The sequence below is a fragment of the Hyperolius riggenbachi genome, chromosome 4, assembly GCF_040937935.1.
Source record: "Hyperolius riggenbachi isolate aHypRig1 chromosome 4, aHypRig1.pri, whole genome shotgun sequence".
NCBI classification, from domain to species: domain Eukaryota; kingdom Metazoa; phylum Chordata; class Amphibia; order Anura; family Hyperoliidae; genus Hyperolius; species Hyperolius riggenbachi.
Genome location: NC_090649.1, coordinates 413866537 through 413893764, shown reverse-complemented (window position 1 = coordinate 413893764; position 27228 = coordinate 413866537). Strand labels below are relative to the sequence as shown.

The window sequence follows — 27228 nt, the reverse complement described above, 5'->3', positions numbered from 1 at the left end:
GTAGTCAGATCTCCATCCAGAAAGCTAAACAACTTCAAGTATTTGCTCACTGCTGGTTGAACATGGTCTGGTGGATGGCTCAAGGAGCATAAATCAATTTACAAGAAATTACTAGAAAAGAGATGACACGTTTTACTCTCGCCCCCACGTTATCTAGAATTGATCCCTGTTTCCTCTACTTATGCTAGGTAAACACTATGAGGTTTTCTAGCAGATTTACTGTCAGATTGACTATTTCCAACATGTCCGATCTGATTTCCGATTGATTTCCAATCATTTCCCGATGGATTTCCGACTGTTTTCCATTCACTTCTATTGGAAATCGATCAGAAAACAATTGGAAAACAGATAGGACATGTTGGAAATAATCGATCTGACAGTAAATCTGCCACAAAATCTCACAGTCTGTACCTAGCATTAAGGCACATACACACGCCATACTTTTTCAAATGACGGGTCCGTCAGACCCTCCCGCGGGGCGGTCGTTCTGCCGACAGTAGCATGTGAGTACAAGCTGTCGGCAGACCGATAAGACTGTTTTTGACTGATTCTCCCAAGAGGTTAAACAGCCAAACAGCCTAAGGTAGATAATAGGATAACAGAGGCGCCAACAGGATAAAAAACACTAAAAGAGCTTAAAAAACAATCTTGGTAATAGAGGCAGTGGTGGACTTACCTCCTCCAAGCAGAACATACGACTGTGGATTTTCAGTCAAAACAATTTTATTGGATACTCCAAATAAAGAGGCGCTCAGTGTTGATGATACTGGCAGATGCTGCTTACTCCTATCTGTTGTTGAAGTGGGTTTGTACCCCGCGAAACGCGTTTCACTTTATTTGGAGTATCCAATAAAATTGTTTTGACTGAAAATCCACAGTCGTATGTTCTACTTGGAGGAGGTAAGTCCACTACTGCCTCCTCTATTACCAAGATTGGTTTTTAAGCTTTTTTAGAGTTTTTTCTCCTGTTGGCGCCTCTGTTATCCTATTATCTACATCGGGTCCACCCATGGTTGAGGGTTGTACCCTTGCTTCTTTTACTACAGAGAGCGACTTTTTAATCCTGAGTGGGGTCAGGACAATCTCCCCACCTGCTTTGACAGTGGTTGCCTAATTGGTAACCCTGGTTTGTGAGTATTAAATTAATATTATTACTCTTCCAATTATACATTACCAGTACATACTACACTATATTGGGCTCTTGGTGTTCTCTCCTTTTCTCAAACAGCCTAAGGTATTCAGGGGAAGCCTGTTTTGTTCCAATCTCGTTCTACTGCCACCTGGGGGTTTAAAGCTTGTCCCGTCTGAGAAGGCTGCAGGTCCTATTAGATTCCATGATCCAGACTTGCAGAAGACAGAGGCTGTTTCTATTGGCTCCCTGCTTTTTCAGTCACAGCTCTCACTGCTTCTGCTTGTGAGTCACGGCTCCCAGCACAGTCTCCTCGCACAGACTCCATGCTCTTTTCACCACTTCAAAGCAGACGGTATTGTTTCGTGGCTTTACCGCATGTTGTAGGCTTTATGAATTGACATTTACTGACATGTGTTCAGGTATTTACCGCACAAGTCGGTAATTTACCTCACTGCTCAATAATTTCAGCTTTTCATGTGGTAACAGCCTTTATGAATTTACATTTTCCTAAGGGCCCACAGCTGAATTGCAAAATATCTAATTACTAGTGATTTTTAAATCACTAGGGTTGCTACTTTATCATAGAAATCATGAGAAGTATTTTCCACCATAGTGATTCTATCTGCAAATCGCAATAACTTTCTGTAGTGATTTTAAGAGTGATAATGCAATGCAAATGAAAAATTGCAATCGCATAACAAAATTAACGAACAATCATTGGCGTTTGTGATTTGTAATTGCGATTGCTAGTGGAAAATGGCCCTAAGTGCTTGGTAAAGTCAGCTGTTTTCTGCATTACCGAATGTGGTAATGCTTTAAGAATGGACCCCTATGTAGCCACAGAGGAGCTCTCACCACTTTTCATCACAAAGCAGTGATAAGAGGACATTGCATTCACATTAGTGCTAAGCGAAAGAAAACTAGAATTAGCAAGCAGAAGGAGCTGGAGGACCTATAGAGTGTGGCAACCTATGCAGCAAATGCATCCACAGCCGATAATGTAGTATTTCAAAGGGATTCTGAAGCATTAAATCTGTGCCTCACTAATTAAGCAATAATGCAAATTATTATTATTGATTTATAAAACACCAACGTATTCCCTGGCACTGTACAATGTAAGAAAACAAACAAGGGGTACATAATGATACAGATAATGATATACATCAAATATTGAAACTGGTACAAAATACAGAAATGGTGATTACAATGACAAATGTAACATGATGAATACGTTAAAGGCTGAGACAGCTAGCTGCAACATGTGAATTTGCTGAACTGCATGATGAACTTATTAGAGATAGGATAGAACTTGGATCAATGGATATCAATCATAGGAGAAGAATGCTGAGGGGGTCTGATCTGAACTTAAAAAAAGCTATAGACATGTGCAGAAGCCATTAGGGCTCTTTTCCACTATGAAATGCGATCGCGATTGCGATCGCGATTCCGATCGCGATCGCAATCGCGTTTCAATTTCCACCATGCGATTGAGCTACTATACTCATTATAGTCCAGCTCAATCGCATACAAAACGCGGCAGGACGACGATTGCGCTTTGACCAAAATCGCATCGCAATCGGATCGCACTAATGGAAATTGCTTCTGCAGTTTCCATTAGTTTAGGGCCTTTTTCCACTAGCCTGCGATTTGCGATTTGCTTCTGACTGCAAATCGCAAGGTACATTAAACTAATGGAAACTGCAGCAGCAATTTCCATTAGTGCGATCCGATTGCGATGCGATTTTGGTCAAAGCGCAATCGTCGTCCTGCCGCGTTTTGTATGCGATTGAGCTGGACTATAATGAGTATAGTAGCTCAATCGCAATCGCATGGTGGAAATTGAAACGCGATTGCGATCGCGATCGAAATCGCGATCGCATTTCATAGTGGAAAAGAGCCCTATGTACCTTGCGATTTGCGATCAGAAACAAATCGCAAATCGCAGGCTAGTGGAAAAAGGCCCTTAATCACTTTGCTAGTGTCTACAGACAGAAAAGAGTAATTATACAAATGACTTCAGAATGGGAAAACAGCAGCTCTGAGAAATCTGTCCTCACTGTTATACATCAGATTGGATCAGTCAGTTCCACAGGATCACACTGGTTTGTACCATTAGAACTCAGCATTTGGCAAACAAACAGGCAAGTGAATCATCTGCCAGCTAGACCAGGGGTCCCCAAACGTTTTGGGTCGAGGGCCGGGTCAACATACTTCAGACTACTGTAGGGCTGGAGTATACATAAGATGATGTAGAAGTCTTTGCGGGCCAGACAGTGAAGCATACCCAGGTGACAACCTGCACCCCAATTGGACAGCAGTGTCTCCTAATGTGGAATTTGATTGGAAACCAGCGAATTACTGCTTTCCGGCTTCCATGTGGATGGGTGGTGCCAGCACTGCTATTCCATATGTGGACCACCAATATTTAAAGATGTAGCTGACCGCATCTATAAGTAATACATTTTCTGTGTGGGGGGCCGGTAAAAAAGCCTCAGGGGGCAACATTCGGCTCGCGGGCCTTAGTTTGAGGACCACTGAGCTAGACTGTGGGGTCACCTGCAACCTTAAGGCATACACAATTCATTCAGCTGTCATTCCTAATTGTGTATGAAGCAGAAATAAATAAGAAAAGGGGATACATAGCAGTGACTGCAAGCCAGATAACTAGATATTAAGGTGTTGGGGAGGTTGTGGGCCCTGTGGCCCTCTTAGTCTAATAGCAATCAGTGTGTGACAGCTGGGGTAGGAGGGATTGAGGGGCGCACTTTGGTGTCTCAGCCTTGGGTGCAGGACCTTGTCCCGGCTCTGCTGAGGGGGGAACATGGAGGACAGCCCGGGGGGAGGAAGGGAGGGAGAGGTCGGGCTGCCCTCCCCACGGCTGCGGCTCCCCCCTTCATTACAGCGCCCCCCTCCCTCAGCGCTCAGGGAGGTCCTAGAAACTAAAACTAAAGGAGGAAATTCAGCGCCTAGAGAAACTTTGGAGTACTCAAAAAAGTCACAGTGTCCACACCATGGATAAGCAGCATGGTTGCAGTTAAGAAATCAGGCAAGTTGCAAATGTGTATTGATCCAAAGAACTTTAACAAAGCACTCAAAAGGTCACATTATCCAATTCCCACGATAGAGCAAGTGCTGCCTATTTTAGCAAGAGCAAAGGTGTTTTCAGTTTTAGATGCCAAAGATGGGTTCTGGCAGGTCAAGCTGGCTACTAAAAGCAGCTAACTCACTACATTCTGGATGCCTTTTGGAAGATATCAGTGGATGCGCATGCCTTTTGGATTAGCCACAGCTCCGGAAGAGTACCAGCGGAGACAGCATGAAGCAGTAGAGAGCCTGTTAGGAGTGGAGGTTATTGTGGATGACATCTTAGTGTATGCCTGTGGAGACACCACAGAAGACGCTGCAGCAGATCATGACAAGAACCTGATTAGGCTCCTGGGCCCATATGCAATTACCGTATTTTTCGCCGTATAAGACGCACTTTTTCTCCCCAAAAAATGGGGAGAAAATTCCCTGCGTCTTATACGGCAAAGGCAGGGAATCCCTGACTTCCATACGCCCGCCGATACGAACCGCCGACCCGCCGCCATTGGGGATTCCCTGCCTGTGTCCCTCCAGCGTCCTCATGTGTCTAATGACGCGTCATCAATGGCGCGTCATTAGAAGCCGGCACTAGAGGAAGCCGCACACTGAAGCCGGATGTCTTCAAACGCCGTGGGCAAGATGGAGGAGGTAAGCTGCTGCCGCTGACTGCACGAGGACCCGGAGACATAAGCGGGGGGCCGGAGACATAAGCGGGGGGCAGGCCAGGCCAGCGGGGACACATGAGGACGCTGGGGGGGGGGACAAGAGGACACAGGAGGGCGACCACATGGGCACCAGAGGACACGGGGGACCACGGTACTGGGGGGACAAGAGGAAACAGGAGGGTGACCACAGGGGGGACCAGAGGACACAGGGGGACCACAGGGTACAGGGAGGACAAGAGGGCACGGGGGCGACTACAGGGGGGACCAGAGGACACAGGGGTGCAACCACAGGGCACAACCACAGGGCACAGGGGGGCAACCACAGGGTACAGGGGGGCCAAAAGGACACAGGAGGGTGACCACAGGGGGGACCAGAGGACACAGGGGGGACCACAGGGTACAGGGGGGACAAGAGGACACGGGGGCGACCACAGGGGGGACCAGAGGACACAGGGGAGCAACCACAGGGTACAGGGGGGGACAAGAGGATACAGGAGGGTGACCACAGGACACGGGGGGGATCACAGGGTAAAGGGGGGACAAGAGGACACGGGGGGGTGACCACAGGGGGGACCAGAGGACACAGGGTGACCACAGGGCACAGGGGGGCAACCTCAGGGCACGGGGGGGCAGAGGACACAGGGGGCAACCACAGGGCACAGGAGGGGACCAGAGGACAGGGGGGGCAACCACAGGGCACAGGGGGGACCAGAGGACACAGGAGGGCAACCACAGGGCACAAGGGGAGACCACAGGGCACAGGGGGCAACCACAGGGCACGGGGGGGGGCAACCACAGGGCACAGGAGGGGACCAGAGGACACAGGGGGCAACCACAGGGGGGGACCAGAGGACACGGGGGCAACCACAGGGCACAGGGAGGACCAGAGAACACAGGAGGGCAACCACAGGGCACAGGGGGCAACCACAGGGCACAGGGGGGCAACCACAGGGCACAGGCAGGGCCAGAGGGTTCAGGGTGAGACCACAGGGCACAGGGGGGAGACCAGAGGACACAGGGAGAGACCAGAGGACACAGGGGGAGACCACAGGACACTTAGGGTAGACAGGGTGAGATAAGAGGACACATTACACAGGAGGACACCATTTGAGGGAGAGCATGTACAAGACACTCCTGAAATATGGACGCACAAGGTTTAGTTTATATATTTTTTCCCCTGCTTTTTTGCCCTCTAAACCTGGGTGCGTCTTATATTCCGGAGCGTCTTATATGGCGCGAAATATGGTATATTTTTCACCTGGGTTTTCTCCTAGGTCAGTGATCTGCAAACTTGGCTCTCCAGATGTTAACCTTCCTGGCCTGCTGGGCCGATTTGCTTAATTTTTTTTTACTTTGCTAGCTGCGTCAGCACACCGATCGCCGCAGCCCCGCGCTCGATCGCCGCTATCCGTCGCGCGGCGCCGCGCCCCCTCCCCCCAGACCCCGTGCGCTGCCTGGCCAATCAGTGCCAGGCAGCGCTGAGAGGTGGATCGGGACTCCCAATGACGTCACGACGTCGGTGACGTCATCCCGCCCCGTCGCCATGGCGACGGGGGAAGCCCTCCAGGAAATCCCGTTCTTTGAACAAGATTTCCTGATCGGAGATCGCCGAAGGCGCTCGAAGCGGGCGGGCGGCTATCATGTAGCGGGCCCTGGGCTCGCTACATGATTTAAAAAAAAAAAAAACTGCTGCGCTGCCTCCTGGCGGAATTTATTAGACCGCCAGGAGGGTTAAGGAAATACAAGTCCTACAATGCATTTGCCTTTATGAATCATGACTGTGGCTGTCAGACTTCTGCAATGCATTGTGGGACTTGTACTTCTGAATCCTTAACAGCTGGAGAGCCAAGTTTGCAGATCACTGTCCTAGGTGATATTTTCACACCTTGTAAATAAAATGCCTTTTAAACCACAAGCAAGAAAGAAAATACTCCAAATAATTTTATAGTATTTTTTCAACTAATCTTTTTCAACTGCAAAGTGCTAAAAAATAATTTAAATGCAATATGAAAAATTATCCCCTGCGAGAAAACTCAGGAGAAAACGTGTATTGCATATGGGTCCTGCAGAGAGAAAGAAAACTAAACTTGAAGTTTAATAAACAAAAGCTTCTGGTTCTCAAAGTCATTGATGGAGTAGTCGAACAACTTGAACTTAAACGCAAAAAAAAGCAAAATTGCACTATGATAAAGGCGCCAAGGAACTCCCTGAGTTGACCATAGGGCAATCAGTGCACATGCAACCAGCACCTTCCTCAGGTGATGGACTGTGGCGGAAAGGTACATGCGTACAGCAAGCTGCTCCACACGCTCCTATGTAGTGGAAGCAAACGGAAACAGGAGATTTCTTAGAGCAACAGAGGAGAGAAGTGATAGAGACAATGAGGAACCCTCTCCGACGGACAGAGAGTCCAGCTGGGAAACATACCAGACAATACATTGCAGAATAAATCAGAGTTGCGGACGCCTGTAGATGATGGTTCTGCACCCCCTCGCTGCACTCTAACTCAAGTTATCAGAACACCTGTAAAATATAGAGACTACATCCTCTAACTTATTTTTTCTTAGTAGATGCAGCAGTCCACAAACTTATGTTTAGCATTTACTTATATTTGCAAAAGAAGGGAGATGTTAGGATATTGGGGTTCAAATATCTGCTCCACCTACAGTAACATGAAAGTACTGCATTCTAGCTGTATGTTAATGTTGTGTCTCAATAAAGATTGTTGTTGTTCTACTACTGACCACGAGGCTGATCAGACACCAACGTTTAAAGAGACTCTGAAGTCTCAAAAAAAAAGTCTTTTTATTTAACAAATATGTTTAATACTTTAGCCCTAACTAAACCCGCCGCATCCCCGCTGCTGTACGCTATCTAAATACCCCCTAACTCCCTGGCGGGCAATCCGGGCAGCGCTTCCGTGTGAGGCAGGGCTATGAGCCGCAGCCCTGCCTCACACGCGTCTGTCATCCCGGATCGCCGCCTCTCCCCCACCCCTCTCAGTCTTTCTTCACTGAGAGGAGTGGGGGAGAGGCGGAGATCTGCCACTAACAGACGCGTGTGAGGCAGGGCTGCAGCTCATAGCCCTGCCTCACACGGAAGACTAGAGTGCAGCAAAATCCACGACCAAGAAAGTCGTGGATTTTGCAGGGGAGAGGGAGGGCAAGTTAGGGGGGATTTAGATAGTTTATAGTGGCGGGAATGCGGCGGTTTAGTTAGGGCTAAACTATTGGACATATTTGTTAAATAAAAAAACGTTTTTTTGAGACTTCAGTGTCTCTTTAAACCTGGGACCCTAGTGCAGCAAGATGAGAGTGCTATATTCTGTCCACTACTTAGCTTCTATAAACTGTTTATATTTACTTATCAAAGTTATGACATTTCTTTGTTCAGAGTTAAATTTTGCTGGACTTATGCACAGAAACTGTGATAATTCCTGGGTATTAATTATCTGGTTTCACAAGGCTGGCAGAAATGTTTCCGGATTCTCACACAAACAGGATCATTGTGCTTAGAAACCTGTTGCACTGAGTTTCTTCATGATTTCAAACTTTTGGTTATTTTGTTTTCTACCCCACAGCATGTTTTACTAGATTTAGAAGCATGTTTACCTTCATGAATGAAAAAGCAATTTTCATAAAGAATCTGTTCATTCTCGTAAAAACCAGGTGTGTTGCTTCTTTTGCAGATATTTCTGGTATTTAAAGTGTCATTGTCAGATATGAGATCATTTTTATACATTCCCTGTAAGCAGTGGCGTAACTGCAATTCATGGGGTGCCCCAATATTCCCACCCCTTTATTCCCCTTGGTAACCTTCACGGCCGTGAGGCCCACCTCACAAGGGTCATAAAACTAGTGTGGCCATCATGATCTTCACACCCATAACAAGTGTAGCCACAAAAACACCTGGGGCCACATGCAATTCGCTTTTTCTCCTTGGAGATAATTTTTCATCTTCGATTTAAAATAACTTTTTAGCACTTTTCAACTGAAAAAGTACCAAAAAGTTTAGTGAAAAAGTACTGTCAAAATTAGTTTGAGTATTTGTTTGCCTGCTGGTGGTTTAAAAGGCATTTTATTGACATGGTTGAACATTTCACCTAGGAGAAAACTCAGGTGAAAAAAGCCCATATGCAATGATATTTTTATAACTTGCAAATAAATTGCCTTTTAACCAATTGAGCCTATCTGGACGAATATGTTATCAGAGGCCGCGGTCTTTCTGCTTAAAAAAAAAAATCCCCGTCCTCATTCTAGTTCCTGGAAGCGTGATCGGTTGCTTTCAGGACTTTTTGACTGTGGCCAAATAGTAAAACTACACCCACATCCATTTTTTTAATTAAATAAATACATTATTTTACACTTAAAATTAGCTGTTTACCTCCCACACCAAAAATTACCCAAATAAAATGTTTAATAAAAAAATAAATTAAAAAATTACAGTTAAAAAACAAACAAAACAAAAAAACCAACATAAATATTTACCTAAGGGTCTGAACTTTTTAAATATGCATGTCAAGAGTATATTAATATAATTTTTTAAATTATAGGCTTGTAAATAGTGATGACGCAAATTGAAAAAAATGCACCTTTATTTCCAAATAAAATATTGGCGCCATACATTGTGATAGGGACATAATTTAAATGTTGTAATAAGCGGGACAAATGGGCAAATAAAATACATGGGTTTTAATTACGGTAGCATGTATTAATTTCAAACTATAATTGGCCAAAAACTGAGAAATAATGAATTTTTTCCATTTCTTTCTTAATCTTCCTGTTAAAATGGATTTAGAATAAAATAATGCTTGGCAAAATGTGCCACCCAAAGAAAGCCTAAATGGTGGCGGAAAAAAAGAGATATAGATCATTTCAGTGTGATAAGTAGTGATAAAGTTATTGGCGAATAAATGAATGGGAGTGAAAGTTGGTCGGATGCATAAAGTTAGTAACCCTGTAGGCTGAAGTGGTTAACCACTTCAGGACCACAGGCTTACAGCCCCCCTAGTGACCAGGCCATTTTTCACAATACAGGGTTGTGCAGCTTTGTCAGCATGCTTCACAGCCATAACACTTACCACACAAATGAATTTTTCCTCCTTTTCTTGTCCTTAATAGGACACTCTGTAGGAGGTCTCTGATCGATGCTGCAATCTTTGTTTTTTTTTCATTAAAGAGAGGCTTTTACCTCCCCATCCTAAACTGGCTCTGGACGGCGATCCGTAGTCTTCCCCACCTCTCATAGGCATCAGCCGATAAGAGGGCACACATTAGGAGCCGCTCTGAGGGACAGCCAAATGTGTCCCCCATACAGCGCTGCAGGAGATTGCAGCGCAGTAAGTTAAACAAAGGGGATTTATTCCCCTTTCGGCTAAAAACAGTCCGCTAGCTGTATTCGTGGCTAGCAGGCTGATCCTCCGTGAATCGGCAGGGAGCGATCGCGCATGCGCACGGGTTCCCTGCTAAACTGCAGCTCCAGGTCTTGAAGCCAATCGGCGTTAGGCAGTCCTGGGGCTGCTGTCGCCTTCACACACTTTGGCGTGAAGTGGTCGTTGGGTAGTTAAATCACCGGCAAACAAAAAAATACTCAAAATAATTTTGACAGTATCTTTTCACCTACGTTTTGGTACTTTTTCAATTGAAGAGTGCCTAAAAATTATTTTAAATACAACATGAAAAATTATCTCCAAGGAGAAGCCAATAATTACGCTTACTGGTAATTGGATTTCCACGTAGCCTCCACCACAGGTCCACCAGGAGAAAGCCCATCCCATCCCTGGGACAGAAACAACAGACAAGTTTAAATAGCCACCTCCTACCTGGCTGCAGTGCTTTGACTATCACCATGTAAGGGTAGGAGACTTACCATCGTGGAGGCTACATGGAAATCCAATTACCGGTAATAGTAATTATTGGCTTCCACTTGCCTCCACGACACGTCCACCAGGAGATATAAAATATTACCTCCCTCAGGGTGACACCTGTAGACAATACTTTACGACCAAAACCCAAGTCCTGATTACTTGGTAGATCCAAACAATAATGCTTTATGAGTGTATCATAGGAAGACCATTTGGCTGCTTTACAAATTTGTAGAACAGAGGCAGTTTCTCTCTGCCCAGGAAGATGAGTCCTAGTAGAATGAGCTTTTACATTCTCTGCAGCTGGCTTCCCTGCAATATCATATGCTTTGTTAATACAAAGCTTCAACCAATTCCTAAGCGTACTTTTAGACGCTTTCAACCCCTTTCGGGCACCCTGAACCTGAACAAACAAATTATCTTCCTTTCGGCAAGAAGAAGTTTTGTCTAAATAAACTAAAATTATTTTCTTCACATCTAGTGAGCTAAATGTTTCCTCTTTTTCATTTGAAGGATTCGGACAAAATGAGGGAATGAAGAATTCCTGCTCTCTGTGGAAATCTGACAAACTTTCAGTGTAAACGAAGGTGGTAACTGAAATTTAAGTCTATTCTCCTGGATAAACATAAATGGTGGTTTAATACTAAGGGCCTGTATTTCTCTGATACGCCTGGCCGTAGTTATTGCCACCAAAAACCAAGTTTTTAGAGTTAAGTCCTTAATGGATATCTGATCCAAAGGCTCGAAGGGAGACTGAATAATAGAATTTAAAACTAAATATGGGTCCCAAGGAAGAACAGTAGTTTTTTTTCACTACTGACTTCCTTTTTTACTGCCTTGATAAACCTGTGGTCTTTTATGCAGCACAATTGTCAAAAAGCTTTTGTTGTGAAACAAGTTGAAAAAAAACCTAAAAAAAAATATTTTGTCATTGTTCAAAAAAACTGATAAAACTGATAAGAAGTCATTCCAACAGTTGGATTTAATTCTTATCAGTCTCATCAGCTGTTTGAACAATAGCAAAATACTTTTTTTTTTAGTTGTTTCAACTTGTTTCTCAACAAAAGTTGAATGGGGCTTAACAGACAAATTTGGTAGATAGTAAGGGCCTGGAGCTGGAGCTAGCGAATGCGCAGGGCCCAGCATGATGGGGTAGCCGTTTTCCCCTGGGGATTAGAGGGTTAAGGAGGTGGGTGTGCTTTAGGCTGGGCGGAGGGGAAGCAGGGGTTTGCTGGGTAAGGCGGCAAGGGAAGGGGGCGGGGCAGTCTGATAGCGTGGAAGGAAGAAGAAGCTCCCTCCCTCCCTGTATGTTTTCTGTTTACTTCCTTTAGGTTTCAATTGTCATGGCAGCGGAGGGGTAAAAGGGGGATCCGGAGGGTGGTTTGGAAGCGGATTTGCCGCGGGGCAAAATCCGGTTTGCTTAAGAGCACGACAAGAAAAGATGACTTTGGGGCATGCAGCTGTCCCCGAGCCGGGGCTCGCGGCTGGGGGCCGGTTACAAGGCTGCATGTCACACGGGGGCTGTTTGATACTCCAGTCGGTTACCTCCGGACCCCTGTACCCCAGCTCTCTGTGGATTATTTGATACAGTGATTTATTGTTCCTTCTATTATGTGTTTGGTTTATTGTTAATTGGGCTTAATAAAAGTTGGGCTGCTATGGCCTTAAATTATTCCATAGCCAAGTAGTCCGCGTATTTATTTATTAGGATAAGTGGGGGAACAATATGTGTGTGTAATCAAAGTAGTGGTATAATAAGGGGGAGTAGGCTCTACCATTATCAAGTTGGACAGATAGCTGGTAGGTTTGTATGAACCTTAAGGGTGTTGAACTTTAAACCCATATCTAGGCCTTTCTGCAGGAAATCTAGAATATTGGGAAAATAAAAATGTATTAAATTTTCTGGAGAGCTTTTGTAGAACTCACAAAAAACGTTCCATACTATTAAATAAATTGTAAAGGTGACAGGTTTCCTGGAATGAAGTATAGTTTCAATAACTTTCTCTGACAGACCTCTGTTTAGAAGCAATCAGCGCTCAAAAGCCACGCCTTCAGGTTCAGACTGGCCACTGCAGGATGGTACACTTGTCCCTGCTTCAGAAGCTGATCTGAAAATGGTAGGATAATTGGATTCCTCATCATCATTTGAACCTTCTACCATCAGGCAGAGTAGCAACGGATACCAGGCCTTTTTCGGCCAGTCTTGAGCAATCAGGATTAGATTGGCCTGATCTTTTACAACCTTTTGCATAACCCTCCCAAATAGGTTTAGAGGAGGAAAGGCATATGCTCGCTCCAGCCCCCAGTTCAGCATCTACACATCCTGGGAAGCCTCTGGGGTTGAGGGAGCAAAATCTGGGAAGAAGAGCCTTGTTCCATGCAGCAAACAGGTCTAATGGCCCATACTCACGGGCAACTTTTTGTGCCTGTCGCCAGCACATGTGAGCGTGTGGGTGACAGCTCCTCGCCAGGTCCCTCCGCGTACACATGCGGAAGAGGGACCAGCGGCGCGACGGAAGCTGTCGCCGACGTTCCTCCTCCCCCCACCGGAAGCTCTGTATACCTCAATGGAGGTTGCTGTCGCTAGTCCGCTAGTACTCACGCGGACTAGCGACAGCTGCGGCGGCAACTGTCGCCAGGCGATTGAACAGTTCAATCGCCAGGCGACATCAGCGACGGGCGACAGTTCGTGGTGCACGCCCGTTCAACGGCCCATACTCACGGGCGACCTGTCGCCGCAACATGCGCGCGCCGCGTGTTGCGGCGACAATTGTAGCCCGCGAGTATGGGCCATAAGGATGGAAGACCCCATTTGTTCCAAATAATCTCAAACACTTCTTTGTTCAGACACCAGTTGCTCTGAATAACTTGTTTGCGGCTCAACCAATCTACTAGAACATTGTCCTTTCCTTTGAGGTGAACTGATTTCAAGGAAAGACCCCTGTTCCCTGCCCAGCAGAATATCTGGAGGGAGAGAGGTGGACTGAATGCCTTGCTTGTTTGTGTGAGCAACAGCAGTATGATTGACTGAATCATCACATATTTGTCCAATAGCAGATCTTCCCATTTTTGAAGAGTCTTCCAGATCGCAAGCAACTCCCTGTGGTTTGAGGAAAATGTTTTCTCTAGGGGAGACCACCTGTCCTGTATGCAATACTGTTTGAGATGCGCTTCCCAACCCCAGAGGCTTGCGTCTGTTGTAATGAAAAAAGTTCTGGGTTTGTCCAATTTACGCCTTTTTGCAGGTTTGGACGGCAAGTCCACCAGTTCAGGGAGAGTTTCACTGGATCTGACAACCAGATTGTTTTGTCTAGATCTTCCTGTTTGCCTGACCACTGACAGAGTATTGCCAGTTGAAATATTCTGTACCTTGCTTGAGCCCAAGCTACAGCTGGGATGCAAGTTGAAAATGTTCCTAGGAGACCCATGGCCTGTCTTACTGTGACAGACTTTGCTCTCAGGAGTACTTGTGTACTTTTTTTTCTGGCAAACAGGAGATCTGCAAAGTTGAATTCAGTGAGAGTCCCAGAAAAGTATTTTTCTGTCCTGGACTTAGATCCGATTTCTGTACATTCAGAATCCATTCCATATCCTCCAGAACTCCAAGCACAATCTGAATATGGTCTTGGAGCATTTCTCTCGTTTTTGCAGCTATCACAAGATCTTCTAGGTAAGGGACTAGAATAATCTTCAGCATTCTTACAAAGGCTGCTACTTCTGTCATGAGCTTTGTGAAGATCCTGGGAGTGCTTGAAATCCCAAACGGGAGTGCTTTGAATTCGAACAGAATCAGCCTCATCAGTCCGCCGACAGACTGTACACACGCTGTACTGTCTGCTGAAAACCCGCCCAGCGGGAGGTGCAGACGAACCGGTCGTTGGCTGCAGTCAGGCGTGTGTACGAGCCTAAAGCCTCAATCACGGAGGAACGTCGGCGACAGCTTCCGTCGCATCAGTAATCCCTCTTCCGCGTGTGTATGCGAAGGGACCCGGCGACGAACTGTCGCACACACGCTCCCGTGGGCTAGCGATCAGCTACATTTGTAGCTCATGTGTACCAGCCATTAAGTTTAAAATTCCTGAAGCAAAACCAATTACTTTTAATTGGAAGCTAAATAACTCCTTGTTATCTGATACAGAATATAAACCTCGCATAATTCAAGCTTTGCAGGACTACATCACTACTAATTCACAGATGGAAGAGGCGTCACCGGTCTCAGTCTGGTTTGCACACAAATGTGTGATGAGAAGTACATTCATTAAATTGGGCACTAAAAGGAAAAAAGAAAAAGCTTCACAGATCCTTTCTCTATGAGCTGAGATTAACAGATTAGAGTTGATGCATAAGTCCTCCTTTAACTCACAAACACTGATTGAACTACAGAATGCTAGAGAGAAACTTATGCTGGAAATACACGGTTCGTTTTGAACCGTGTAATCGAGCCGCTGATGGCTCGATTGATAATTTTTGACCTGTCTGATACCCCGCCGGATCCATTCTCCGCTCTATACCGCGGGCAGGACAATAGTAAAAAAAAAAAATCGAAAAAATGATAAGAAGCCGCCTGCGGGGACGAGCGGGAATTGATCCGGGCGCCCGTGGGAACGCGCTGGAATCTATCGAGCGGCTCGATACACTGTTCAAAACGAACCGTGTATTCCCAGCATAAAACATATATTGGAATTGGGCAGACTGCATAATCTGATGAGATTATAAAGGTCATCTTTATGAGTACTTGAATAAATGCGTCTGTCTTCTGGCACGTTCTTTGCGGCAAAAGAGGGCATCCACGTTTATTCCTTCCATAATAACTTCTCAAAATCAGAAGGTACATACGTCTGAACAGATTGCTAAAGTGTTTCATTCTTATTATTCAAAGCTATACAATTTAGATGTGACTGATCCTCCTATAGCAGCAATAGAAAAATTCCTAAAGGACAATAAACTCCCTTCTATATCTAAGGAACAAATACACTCGCTAAACAATCCTATTTCCTTTTTTTTTTTATCAACAAAACTCAGTTTATGGAGGTCTTACAAGTCATACAAGGCAGTGACGGGTAGTAGCTTTCGTACAGCAAGAGTAAAGTACATAGAGATACAACAAATTCGAGCATATCTTATCTATTAACATTCGATGTTCTTGATAAGCCAATACTTGCCAAGATCTGGTCTCTGATAAGATCTGGATCTACATAATCATGTGCGGCCAGCCAGTTGCACCATATCTTTTCAAACTTACCCCCAGCCCCCCTATGTTTGTAAATAATTGTTTCCAATTTTAGAGAGGCGTTTACCTGCACTATCCACATATTTATAGTGGGGGGATTGGGATTTTTCCACATCTGAAGAATCAATTTTCTAGCCACAAACAGCACTCTTAAAATCGCAATTCTAGTATGCTCGGACAAAGTACCATCCTCAAATGCCCCCAACACACAGACCACCTCAGTACGTGGAATCTTTATATTAAAAATTTGATCTATAGCCATCAAAATATTATTCCAGTATCTCCTTAATTTGGGACAGTTCCAGAGCATGTGTAGCAGGTCTCCGTGATCTCTAGCGCATCTAGGACAGGCTGGCAAGGGAAGTAGACCAAATTTAAATAGTCGTTTAGGTGTATAGTGAGACCTATTGATTATCTGAAGCTGCGTGAAATTCTGTGTAGCATTTACTGATAACAGGGGTATAGCTATATAACTTATACGTCTCTGCCTGTTTCTTAATTGCGTGTTTGAGTCGTAGGTATTGAAATTGCAAAACACCCTTGGAGATAGGATGGCACCTTTGTACAATTGAGTTGAAATACGCAAGACCCTCCCCATTCCATATCATTGATAATTTATCCACCCCAGCTGTTTCCTACGTTTGCCCAAAATCTAACCCTACCAGTTCCGTTAGCTCATAATTTCGCCAGACCGGGGTATATATCGTAAAACCAGTGACCTGTTGCAGGAACCTGACCTTGTGCCATACCTTATGCATGAGAGTAAATGTAGGCATTTTGGGTTGTATCATATTAACCCTACCTCCCTCCAATGCTTCATATATTGTTTTAGAGCTCAGCCAGTTGAAGATTCCTGATTGATTCTGCCAAATCTTCTTGTTCCCATCCCCCTAAGTGTTGCATCTGAGCCGAAAGAAAATAGATCCATGGATTAGGGACTGCTAACCCACCTTCCTCATTGGAATGCTACAACAGTTCGAGTTTAATTCGGGGCGGTTTCTTGTTCCATATCAAATCTCTAAACATCCTATCAAAATTTTTAAATAGTTTTTTGGGTAGCCATACAGGGGAATTGTGCAGAAAATACAGAATTTGCGGCATTAAAACCATTTTTATGAGGTTTACTCTGGCCACCAATGATAGAGGTAACTTTGGCCATGCTTTAATTTTGGACCTGGATATATCTAATAAAGGGGCAATATTTAATTGCTCAAATTTAGTGGGTTCCCTAGATATAACTATTCCCAAATATTTGAAAGATCCCACCACTTTTAGTTTGGATTTTGCTACAAGGGGAGGTATTACAAAGGGGTCTACTGGCATTATACAGGACTTGTCCCAATTCACAGAGGCCAGAGTACTCTTTAAATTTTTGTAGTAAAGTAATAGTGGCTTCTAATGATAACTGTGTATCCGCCAAATATAGCAATGTGTCGTCCGCATAGAGCGATATTTTTTCTTCAATATTACTATATTGAAACCCCAAAATATCCGGGGAGCCCCTTACACATTCTGCGAGAGGCTCGATGGCCATTGCAAAGAGCAACGGCGATAGGGGGCAGCCCTGCCTCGTACCGCGCTGCAGATTAAATGGAGATGAAAGAGCCATTAGCCCTTATAATAGCAGAGGGAGATCGATATAGTGTCTTCACCCACCTAATAAAATACGGACCAAATCCCAGATGCTCCAATACCCCGCATAAATACGTCCAATTCCACGCTATCAAAGGCCTTGGCTATATCTAGTGCAAGAATTGCCCTGTTGCCCGCTTGGGCTTGGAGAGTTAAATAGAGCCTACAGATATTGTTTGCAGTGGCTTTTTGTGGCATAAACCCAGTCTGATCTGACGAGATCACTGTTGTAATCACTTTGGACAATCTATTAGCCAAGGCCTTCGATATGATCTTAACGTCCGTATTCAGGAGTGATATTGGGCGATAGGACTCCGCCAACAGGGGGTCTTTATCAGATTTAAGTACAATTGTAGCTACATCCAAGGAGGGAGGTAAGCTTCCCAATTCTTGTGCCCTAGTAGCCATTTCTAGTAATTTAGGCAACAGTATTTCTGAGTACTGTTTGTACGTTTCAGATGGAAGACCGTCTGTCCCCGAGGCTTTATTGTTTGCCATAGAGGCCACAGCTATTTCTAACTCCTCCAAGGTTAAAGGGGCCTCTAGTGATTGCCTGTCCTCCTCCGATAATTTGGCCATAGGGATCTTTATTAAAAAAATCATTAATCTTGAATGGAGTGCAAGATTTTAGATGAATAGAGATTTGCATAGAATCTTTAAAGCTCCCTCAAGACATCTGTTGGCTCATCTACCAGGCTTCCCGAGGGGATTTTAAGTAGCGGGATAAAGCTCGAGCCCTGTTGTGCTCTTATGATAACTGCCAAAATATGTCCTGTCTGGTCCCCCTGGTCGAAGAACACCTGTTTGATGAAAAATCTTTTCTGATTAGCCTTACTAAGAATCAATTTTTGGTACTGCTCTTGGGTAGCCAGCCACTCAACTTTATGTGCATCAGATGGGTCACTAATGTACCGTTTTTCAGCTACGGATACAGCCAGCTTATGAAGTTTCACCCATTCAGTGGAGTCTGTTTTAACTCTATTAATTGCTTGGATAAACAATCCGCGTGTAAATGCTTTAAAGGCCTCCCAAGTCCACTGAGATTCTAATAGGGACTTATTTACATTAAGAAAATTCTCGTAGTTTTTTCATAATCTCGATATGAGAAGTTATAAGTGGGAACCAAAAAGTGTTCATCTTCCAGGGAGGCCTATTTGCCTGCAGCATCACACTCATTTGCATATTAACTACCATAGGGGAATGATCTGATAAGCCCCTCACCTCATAGTGTATTTCTTTGAGACATGGCATCAGAGCTTGATTTGCTACAGTAAAATCAATTCTGGATAACGACATATGTGTTTTGTTAAAGAGAATCTGTATTGTTAAAATCGCACAAAAGTAAACATACCAGTGCGTTAGGGGACATCTATTACCCTCTGCCACAATTTCGCCGCTCCCCGCCGCATTAAAAGTGGTTAAAAACAGTTTTAAAAAGTTTGTTTATAAACAAACAAAATGGCCACCAAAACAGGAAGTAGGAGTATGTCCACACATAGAAAATACATCCATACACAAGCAGGCTGTATACAGCATTCCTTTTGAATCTCAAGAGATCATTTGTGTGTTTCTTTCCCTCTGCAGCTATCTTCCACTGAAGTGTCAGGCTGTTTCTTCCTGCAGAGTGCAGACAGCTCTGCCTGTATGTAATTCTTCAGTATGTGAAAGCCCATCCAGCTCAGAGGACGATTTATCCAGCTTGTAAAAGACGAGAGAAGAGAGAAGCTGCTCTAATCTAAATAATACACAGGCAGTGTGCAGCGAGGGGCCTAGAGGTGCATAGCAGAACCACAACACTGAAGAACTTGGCAGCCTTCCAGACACAGGCCTGTCTGACAGGGGAAAGATACATTGTACTATCACAGTCTCTGTAATAAATCAAAGTGCTGCAATAAGCCAGAACACATTAGAATAGCTTTTGGAACTTGTAGGATGATAAAAAACAGGATGCAATTTTTGTTACGGAGTCTCTTTAAAGCAGGAGAACTCAATGAGGTCAGGGTTCCTAGATCTCCAGACTTCTGTTAGGCTTAATTCGCCTAACGTTTTACATAAGTTCGTATAGCGTGGGGTGTCCCCTTTAAATCCCATTTTGTCCAACTAAGTCCAAACAACAATTGAAATCTCCAACCAGCACAAGCGGCAGATTGCTTTTATCAGTTAAGTAGGGAAGTAAGAGTTTAATTGTGTTGAAAGAGTAAGAAGGGGGGGGGGGGGGGGGGAGAATATATATAGCAATCACAATGCACTCTCTCTTGTAGAATTTACCATGAATTATTACGTATCTACCCTCGGAGTCTATTACATCGTGGATATGTTCATACTCTATTCCTGCATGAATCAATATGGAGACACCCCTCGAATACGACATACGAGTTGAATGGAAGGATCGAGCAACCCATCGCTTATTTCACCAACCAAGTTTTTCCTTGGTTAAATGAGTCTCTTGAAGACAATAAATGGCTGGAGCAAATGTTTTAAGGTATCTAAAGATAGCCTGCCTGTTGGTGGGGTCAGAGATACCCCTCACGTTCCAGCTAAAGCACTTGAAATACATACTCCACGTTTAAACCTATTTTCTTGGTGCAACCAGCTGCCGCACAGATCTTTCTGTACAAACAATTCTATTTCAAGTGATGAGTTTTTTTGCTCAGTATCCTGCTTAACGGGCAAGGCGGCAGGGCCTGACGGGTTCTCTCCAGAATATTATAAAATACTCAAGGGATCCTTCGCCCCACTTATTTCTGCTTTCAATAAAATAGGCGAAGGTGCCTCCCTTCCTTCAGAGGCAAAACTCGCACACATCTCTGTAATTCCAAAACCAGGTAAAGACTCCTCACACAGTTCTAATTATCGTCCGATTTCCTTAACCACTTTGTCCTCGACGTAAGTTCTACTTCGGGGACATGTGCGCTCCCGCAGCGGTTCGCACGTACACGTGTGCTCCCAGCTGCGGATTTGTTAACCCAGGAATCAATGAAATGGGCCATGGTGCGCCTCTAAATGTGAAGTTTTGAACTTATCACTTCCCTCACGGATGGCTCAAAATATTCAGAAGTCATTTTCCTTTAACTGGCGTGAAGACAAAATCACTATTTGGGTTTAAAAATTACCAAGAATCCCTCTAATCTTTTTCGAGAAAAAGTTCTACCACTGCTGTCTAGATTTGAGGAAGATATACAGAGGTGGAAAGGAATGATACACTCCTGGACTGGTCGTATCAATATCATTAACCACTTTGTCCTCGATGTAGTTCTACGTCAAGGAAGACGCGCGCTCCCGGCTGTGGATTTGTTAGCCCCGGAATCAATCGAGCCATGGTGCCCGATCACAGATTCCTCTCCCCCGCAGAAAAAGCGACAGCTTCTCTTGGAAGCTTCGCTTTTTCTGACTCCTATGTCCCTCTAAGCGTACAGGTTATGCTTAGAGTGATGTCTTGTAAACAAACTCAAGGTTGCCATCTTGTAGCCAAAAATTAAAACTACATCTACAAGTAAAAAAAAAATAAAATAAAAAAAAATACACATTTCCCCAAATCAAATATGATTTACATCCCACCCTCCCAAAAATACCCACATAAAATGTTTAATAATAATAATAATAAAAAAAAAACACATAAAAACAAACAAATATTTACCTAAGGGTCTAAGGGACAAAATCGCTTACAAACTGCTCATACAAAACGCTAGCGATTGTTATAGCCTTTTGTAGTTAGTTACAGCCCTAAAGACTGAATGCTAAATAGCAGCTATAAAAGCCTGATCTGAAGTATGCTTTGTTCAGGTGCAGAGCAAATGAAATAGTAGCCATTTCCTTGGCCAAAAGGAGTTTTTTTTTTAGTTTCGATTTACTTTTCACTGCAGTAGACTGGCTCATGTGCATAAATAAAACCTTTTCAGTCTTCACAATGCAAAAAAATAAAAAGGATCCTCACACAAAATCTGCATAATCAAGCATCAACTCTGAACAATCTACATCTCACTGACCATCCCTAGCCAAGATGCTTGTGTTTGGAACTGGGATCTTATTCCTGCACTGGGTGCTGACTATGGGGAGATCAGCCATAAAACAATCCTAAGCTAACTGTCTTGTGGCGTAATGCTCGGTACACACGATGCAATTTCCCAGCTGACAGGCGGGAATTGGGCGATCAGCTTTCGATCTATAAAGTGATCGATTTTGTGGAAAAATCGATCACTTTATCGATCAGGTGCAATTTGGACATGTACACACGATGCAACTTCCCATCCGATCACCTGTTGATCGGGTGGAAAATTGCAACGTGTGTACCCAGCATAACCGATTGCTGGGCCTGCCATGCTTTTTACTGAAAGGGTCCACCGCATGCCAGGAAAACTATCCTGAACTTCAAGGACAGGGATGCTATATTGGCGGCGGCTCGCAAGGTGGGTGAACTCTCCAGATCGGACATGTTGGTAAATAAATTGATCTGACAGTAAATCTGTCAGATAAGCAGTTGGCTGATGGTGTAATGGTTAAGGGCTCTGCCTCTGACACAGGAGACTAGGGTTCGAATCTCGGCTCTGCCTGTTCAGTAAGCCAGCACTAATTCAGTAGGAGACCTTTGGCAAGTTTCCCTTACACTGCTACTGCCTATAGAGCACGCCCTAGTGGCTGCTGCTCTGGCGCTTTGAGTCCGCAAGGAGAAAAGCGCAATATAAATGTTATTTGTCTTGTCAAAAAATTGCATCGTGTATACCTAGCATAAGACTAATGCTGAGAATACACAATTAGTTTTTTCAGCAGATTTACTGGCCGATCGATTTCCTTTCGCTTCTAAGACAAAATTGTTCAGAAAAATGATAAAAATCAGATTGTACCTGACGGAAATGATCGAGCAATCTGCCCCCAAAAAACTCCCAGTGTATTCCCAGCATAAAGCTATTGGGCCAGGGCTCTCTGTCCACTTCTGTATCTCAATGTTCTGTAGTACGTACATATTTTCCACTCCTGGGTAAAAATCTGTAATAGATTTGTTTATTGCAACAGCTGTAACCCTCCATTGTCTTGTAAGTTGCACTGGTTATTTAGTATGTTACACCTTGTATTCTGTTTTACAGCATCACAGAAGATGCTGGCACTATATAAATCATACATAATGATTTATTATGTAAACAATATAAGGGGGGGGGGGGGGTGTCGCAGCAACAAGACAATACCTCTTTTTCGTGTATAATAGACAGAAAAAAAACCCACCATCAGGGCCAAGACAAGGCTGGGGAGGCACCAGTCACAGGGCACACAGCCCTGACCATGCCTACTGCACTGCCTGGCCTCAAGCAGCATGAATGCTCAAGTTAATGGCCAGGTACAGGTTTGCAAGATCCATACCTGGGCTTGCTACAAACTCTGTAGAGGCCACTCACTATACAGGTAGGTCCCCATGCCATCCTGCATTGAGTGACATTAAGCACAGTAGTTTACCCATTGCTGTTTGCATCCTTATGAGTTAAAGTATGGCAAAAAGAGGCCTGGGAATACAGCAAATGATGCACACAAACCTTCCGGCTCATCTCCATAACTCTGGAAGAAAAGCAAGGTAGGTGTGCCAAATGACAAGTCAGGAAACTTACTTATGACAGGCTACCTCCATAACTACACTCTTCAGGATATCCTCCATGAGCAGGGGGGGCGTAAGAGTAATTCAGGCTCTGGTAATCGCTGGACTCAAAAACATCTCCCTCCGAGCTGCGACAATTCAAAGGGAGAAATAGTATTTTAGGCTGCCAGTGATTTGAGCGGCAGCAGGATGAGCCCGTGCCCAGCGGCGGCTTACATATACGAATGCACCAACTGCCATTATTTATAACCACACCCACTGACATTAATATAGGCTACGTTTTTTCACACACATATCTATCTATCTATCTATCTATCTATCTATCTATCTATCTATCTATCTATCTATCTATATCTGCACAGAGGGAGATACTAGTTGCTTGGAAGTTGAAAACAAAATGTTATTTCCCAGAATGCAACATGGTACACAGGCAGCAAACTGTCAGGACCTAGGCCCTGACATCACACTGTGAGAGGGGTTTCACAACAATATCAGCCATACAGACCCACCACCTGATTACCTATCTGAAGAAAAGGTAAATATTCCTCATTGGAAAGCGGGCATCATCTACTGATTGGGTTGAAGTTCAATTCTTGGTTACAGTTCCTCTTTAAGCGAGGGGTTTCAGGCATATGACAAGTTAGCTTTAAAAATGAATTTTTTAATGGAAAAAAACAAAAACTGAACTCAAGAATAAATGTAAACCAAGTTTATTTATTTATTTTTTAAGTAGTAGTGTTCTTAAAGCACTACAGCATGGTAAACAATGTAAATTAGTACAAGTCATCTCAAAAGCCAGAATTTTTATGAGTTGTTAAAAAGATGCAAGCCTATTCTAACAGGATAAATATTTTTTTTAACCATTTCACTTCTCGTTAATGAAGGCTCACAAATGAGCAACACTCCTCATTGAGGAAAACAAAAAGCTGTTGTCGACAAAGCGACAGCACACACACAAAACAAAAAAAAAATGTGTAAAAATAATTAACTGTACTGTGTTCCCATACTTTCTGAAGTTGCTTTACAATGGGATGATATGCACATGATCTTGCTGCAAAAAGTCTATCCAACCTGCAGTACGTATGTAGTCTACCCCACCTCAACCCAAAAATAAACCTGTTAATTGTTCAGGGAATGCAGCAGTGACTTTGCCATTCCAATCATTTCTAGTCTGCAATATCCACTGGGAAAAATATTTAAATTATAAAAAGGGAAAAAAGAAAAATTCCTAATTGAGGGAAAAGGAATTTTTTTTTTTTTGCAGCAACAAATTTACAGGAGAATTAAATAAGTTTGAGGTTCCTGTCCCCGCAGCTACAAAATCTGCAGGGAGTAAAACAAATTAAAAAGGAAAAAAACAACAAAAAGGAAAAAACCCTATAGTTTAATGTCATGTCATGCAAACCTAAAAGATGACCAAAGCTTTTTAACAATGGAAGGATATTTCACAGAAAATTTCTTATACAAAAAACGCATAATAAGAAAAAAGGACCACTAGGTGTCGTTATAATTTACAAATTGGCATCATTTTGGTCAACAATAATCAAAGTGATGTTTTTCCTGAACAAAGTTGATGTTCGCCTGGGAGGGAGGGAAAGTAACATAACAACTTGGCTTCTAAAAACTAATCACACATTTCCTCAGGAATTTCATGTGGATTAAGTATGCCAGGAACGGACATCTGAAGTTTGTGTTTTTCTTCCTGGGCTTGCCGGAGAGATGCTTCCCTTTCTTCCAGAAACAAGTCGGAGGTGTCTTCACCAGCATATTCCTGTCATTGGAAAACATCAAAATGTGTTATTAAAACAAAATCAAGAGGTAAGAAACTTGTATTAGTTAGATTCAGAAATGCCATTTCTCATACATTATGGGAGCAAGGAGTTTTGAATCATACATTGTGGGACATAATAGGCTTATGGAGGCCCTGCCAGTGCAAGACTGAACAGTATTTTTGGGTTTCATTTACACAAGACAGAAGCAAACCAAAAGGCAGATTTAATTATTTGTGGCAGGAACAAGGCCTAAGTAAGTCTATGAAGTAGTTTTTCTGTTTTCCAATGGACTGGTATGTGCAATGATGTGAATGATACTCAGCTATAAGGGAAGCTAAACTGAGGAAGATATGGATTTTTCATTTGACAATACCAGTTGCCTGACTCTCCTGCTGATCCTGTGCCTCAAATACTTTTAGCCACAGCCCCTCAACAAGCATGCAGATCAGGTGCTAACTGAAGTCAGACTGGATTAGCTGCATGCTTGTTTCAGGTGTGTGATTCAGCCATTACTGCAGCCAAAGAGATAAGCAGGACTGACAAGCAACTGGTATCATTTAAAAGGAAACATCCATATCCCTCTCTGTTTAGGTTCCCTTTAAGAAAATGCATACACAACATATGCTTCTTATAGCAGATAAGTTGGCTGCAAGTATTAGGTAAATTGGCACCTTTACATCCACAGTCCTTGAGCTAATATCACTGTTCACATCTAAGGGCTAGGGCAGATTTCAGCAATGCGTATCAGTGCACGATATTTAGGGATATCGGACAGTGCAAACAGCACTGTGATGGGAACACTCCCAATGTTGTGCACCACTGCATGTATTTCTGTCCACAACGCAGCAATGTCCCATTCAGTGTAGCTGGAAGAGGTCAGTGCTGTACAAACACTTGTGTACGTGCCTAGGTTAAATCAGAGTTGACAAATCAAGATAAACACTTCGATCACCCAAAGTCAATTGGGATGTAAATATAGATTTAAAAAAAACAAAATCAAATTGCCAGAAGGAGGTCAAGTAACCAAAAATGTTTTGCCAAATGTTGACACCCCCCCCCCCTTCTGGGTCCTCTGTAAGGGCTCCCAGGGTAACTTCTCTAGTCGGGGCTAACCGTGTACGCAGCTGGCCGCCGCATGTCCTCGCGACAGTTCTGTGCAGTACTACTGGACAGGAGCAGAACTATCCTGGCTGCGGGAGTGAGACGGGGAGTGTACGCAGCCCCACTGCGCCTATGAAGTTACCGGGAGCCCTTATGGAGGACCCAGGAGGCGGAGGACACCGTCAAGGGAGCGATCCGGCCAAAAAGGGGTCTGGAGGAAGCCCCAGGTATGTAGGATTTGTTTTTTTAGTTTATCTCAGGTACACTTTAAGTAGTTTCAGCCTTACAAGCTACATTGGTTTTAGAAAAATGCAATTATCCTGTATGTAAGGATGGTGTTATGCAAGAAAAGAATATTCACATTCACAAAAAGGCAAAAATTAAAATCTGCAACACAATGTAGCCATATCCTGTTCCACTTTCTGCACAGTGAACTGAAAGCCAGTAAAAAAATAATAATGACATAGCTACTCCCACTTGGGTGCCATGCTCTAATCATAGGAGATTGCTACAGGCCTACAAGATTATGGCAGCTGCAAACAATTACAACTACATGCAAACAAACTGTGCTCAACAGCTGCTGTACAGCTCAAGACTAACTTCACAAGAGTGCCCAGTGATAGCCAGGTCCAAGTGGGTATTGAATGCATGTCCCCACTAACCTGCCCCAAAAGATATATGGCGCTGGATGGAATGGTTTTACAGGCTTTAATGAACTCTAATAGAAGTGTCGGGAAAACAGGCTGTGTTGAAGGTGAACCTGCATAAACGTCTCTATTTCGCTTTAAAAGTGAGCTTCTCATTTTTGTACATATAAATGAACTTGGATTTGTGGAACCAGACACAGAGTTTGGCTGCTGCTCTCATGTCAAAACACTAAATGCACATCCTAAATTTTTGCAGATCCTGTTCGTTAGCGAATATCGAGCATTAGTGCAAGTGTCCTTCAAGTGTGCTTGTATGCTAGATAGGATGGATAGATAAACTGGGACAAAAAAAAAAAAGTACTTTCTCCATACGCATCATTCATGCAACAAATGGTTTCACTGATTTACCCTACCCAACATGAGAGAAGGCCAGGAAAACACATTGATCCTTTACACTGTAAAAAGTGTGTGTAAGTGTGTGTGTGTGTAAGTGTGTGTGTGTGTGTAAGTGTGTGTGTGTG

General features: G+C 43.7%; 1 protein-coding gene across 1 annotated transcript in view; it reads right to left on the bottom strand.

The window, feature by feature from the left end:
* Positions 1 to 23881: 23881 nt before the first annotated feature.
* The window catches only part of XPO1 (exportin 1), a 101648-nt gene continuing 98301 nt past the window's right edge, over positions 23882 to 27228 (bottom strand). The window contains exon 25 of the mRNA XM_068232383.1: positions 23882 to 24958. Within this exon, the coding sequence (XP_068088484.1) occupies positions 24812 to 24958 (147 nt within the window). The 3' untranslated portion in view covers positions 23882 to 24811. The remainder of the gene's footprint in view (positions 24959 to 27228) is intronic.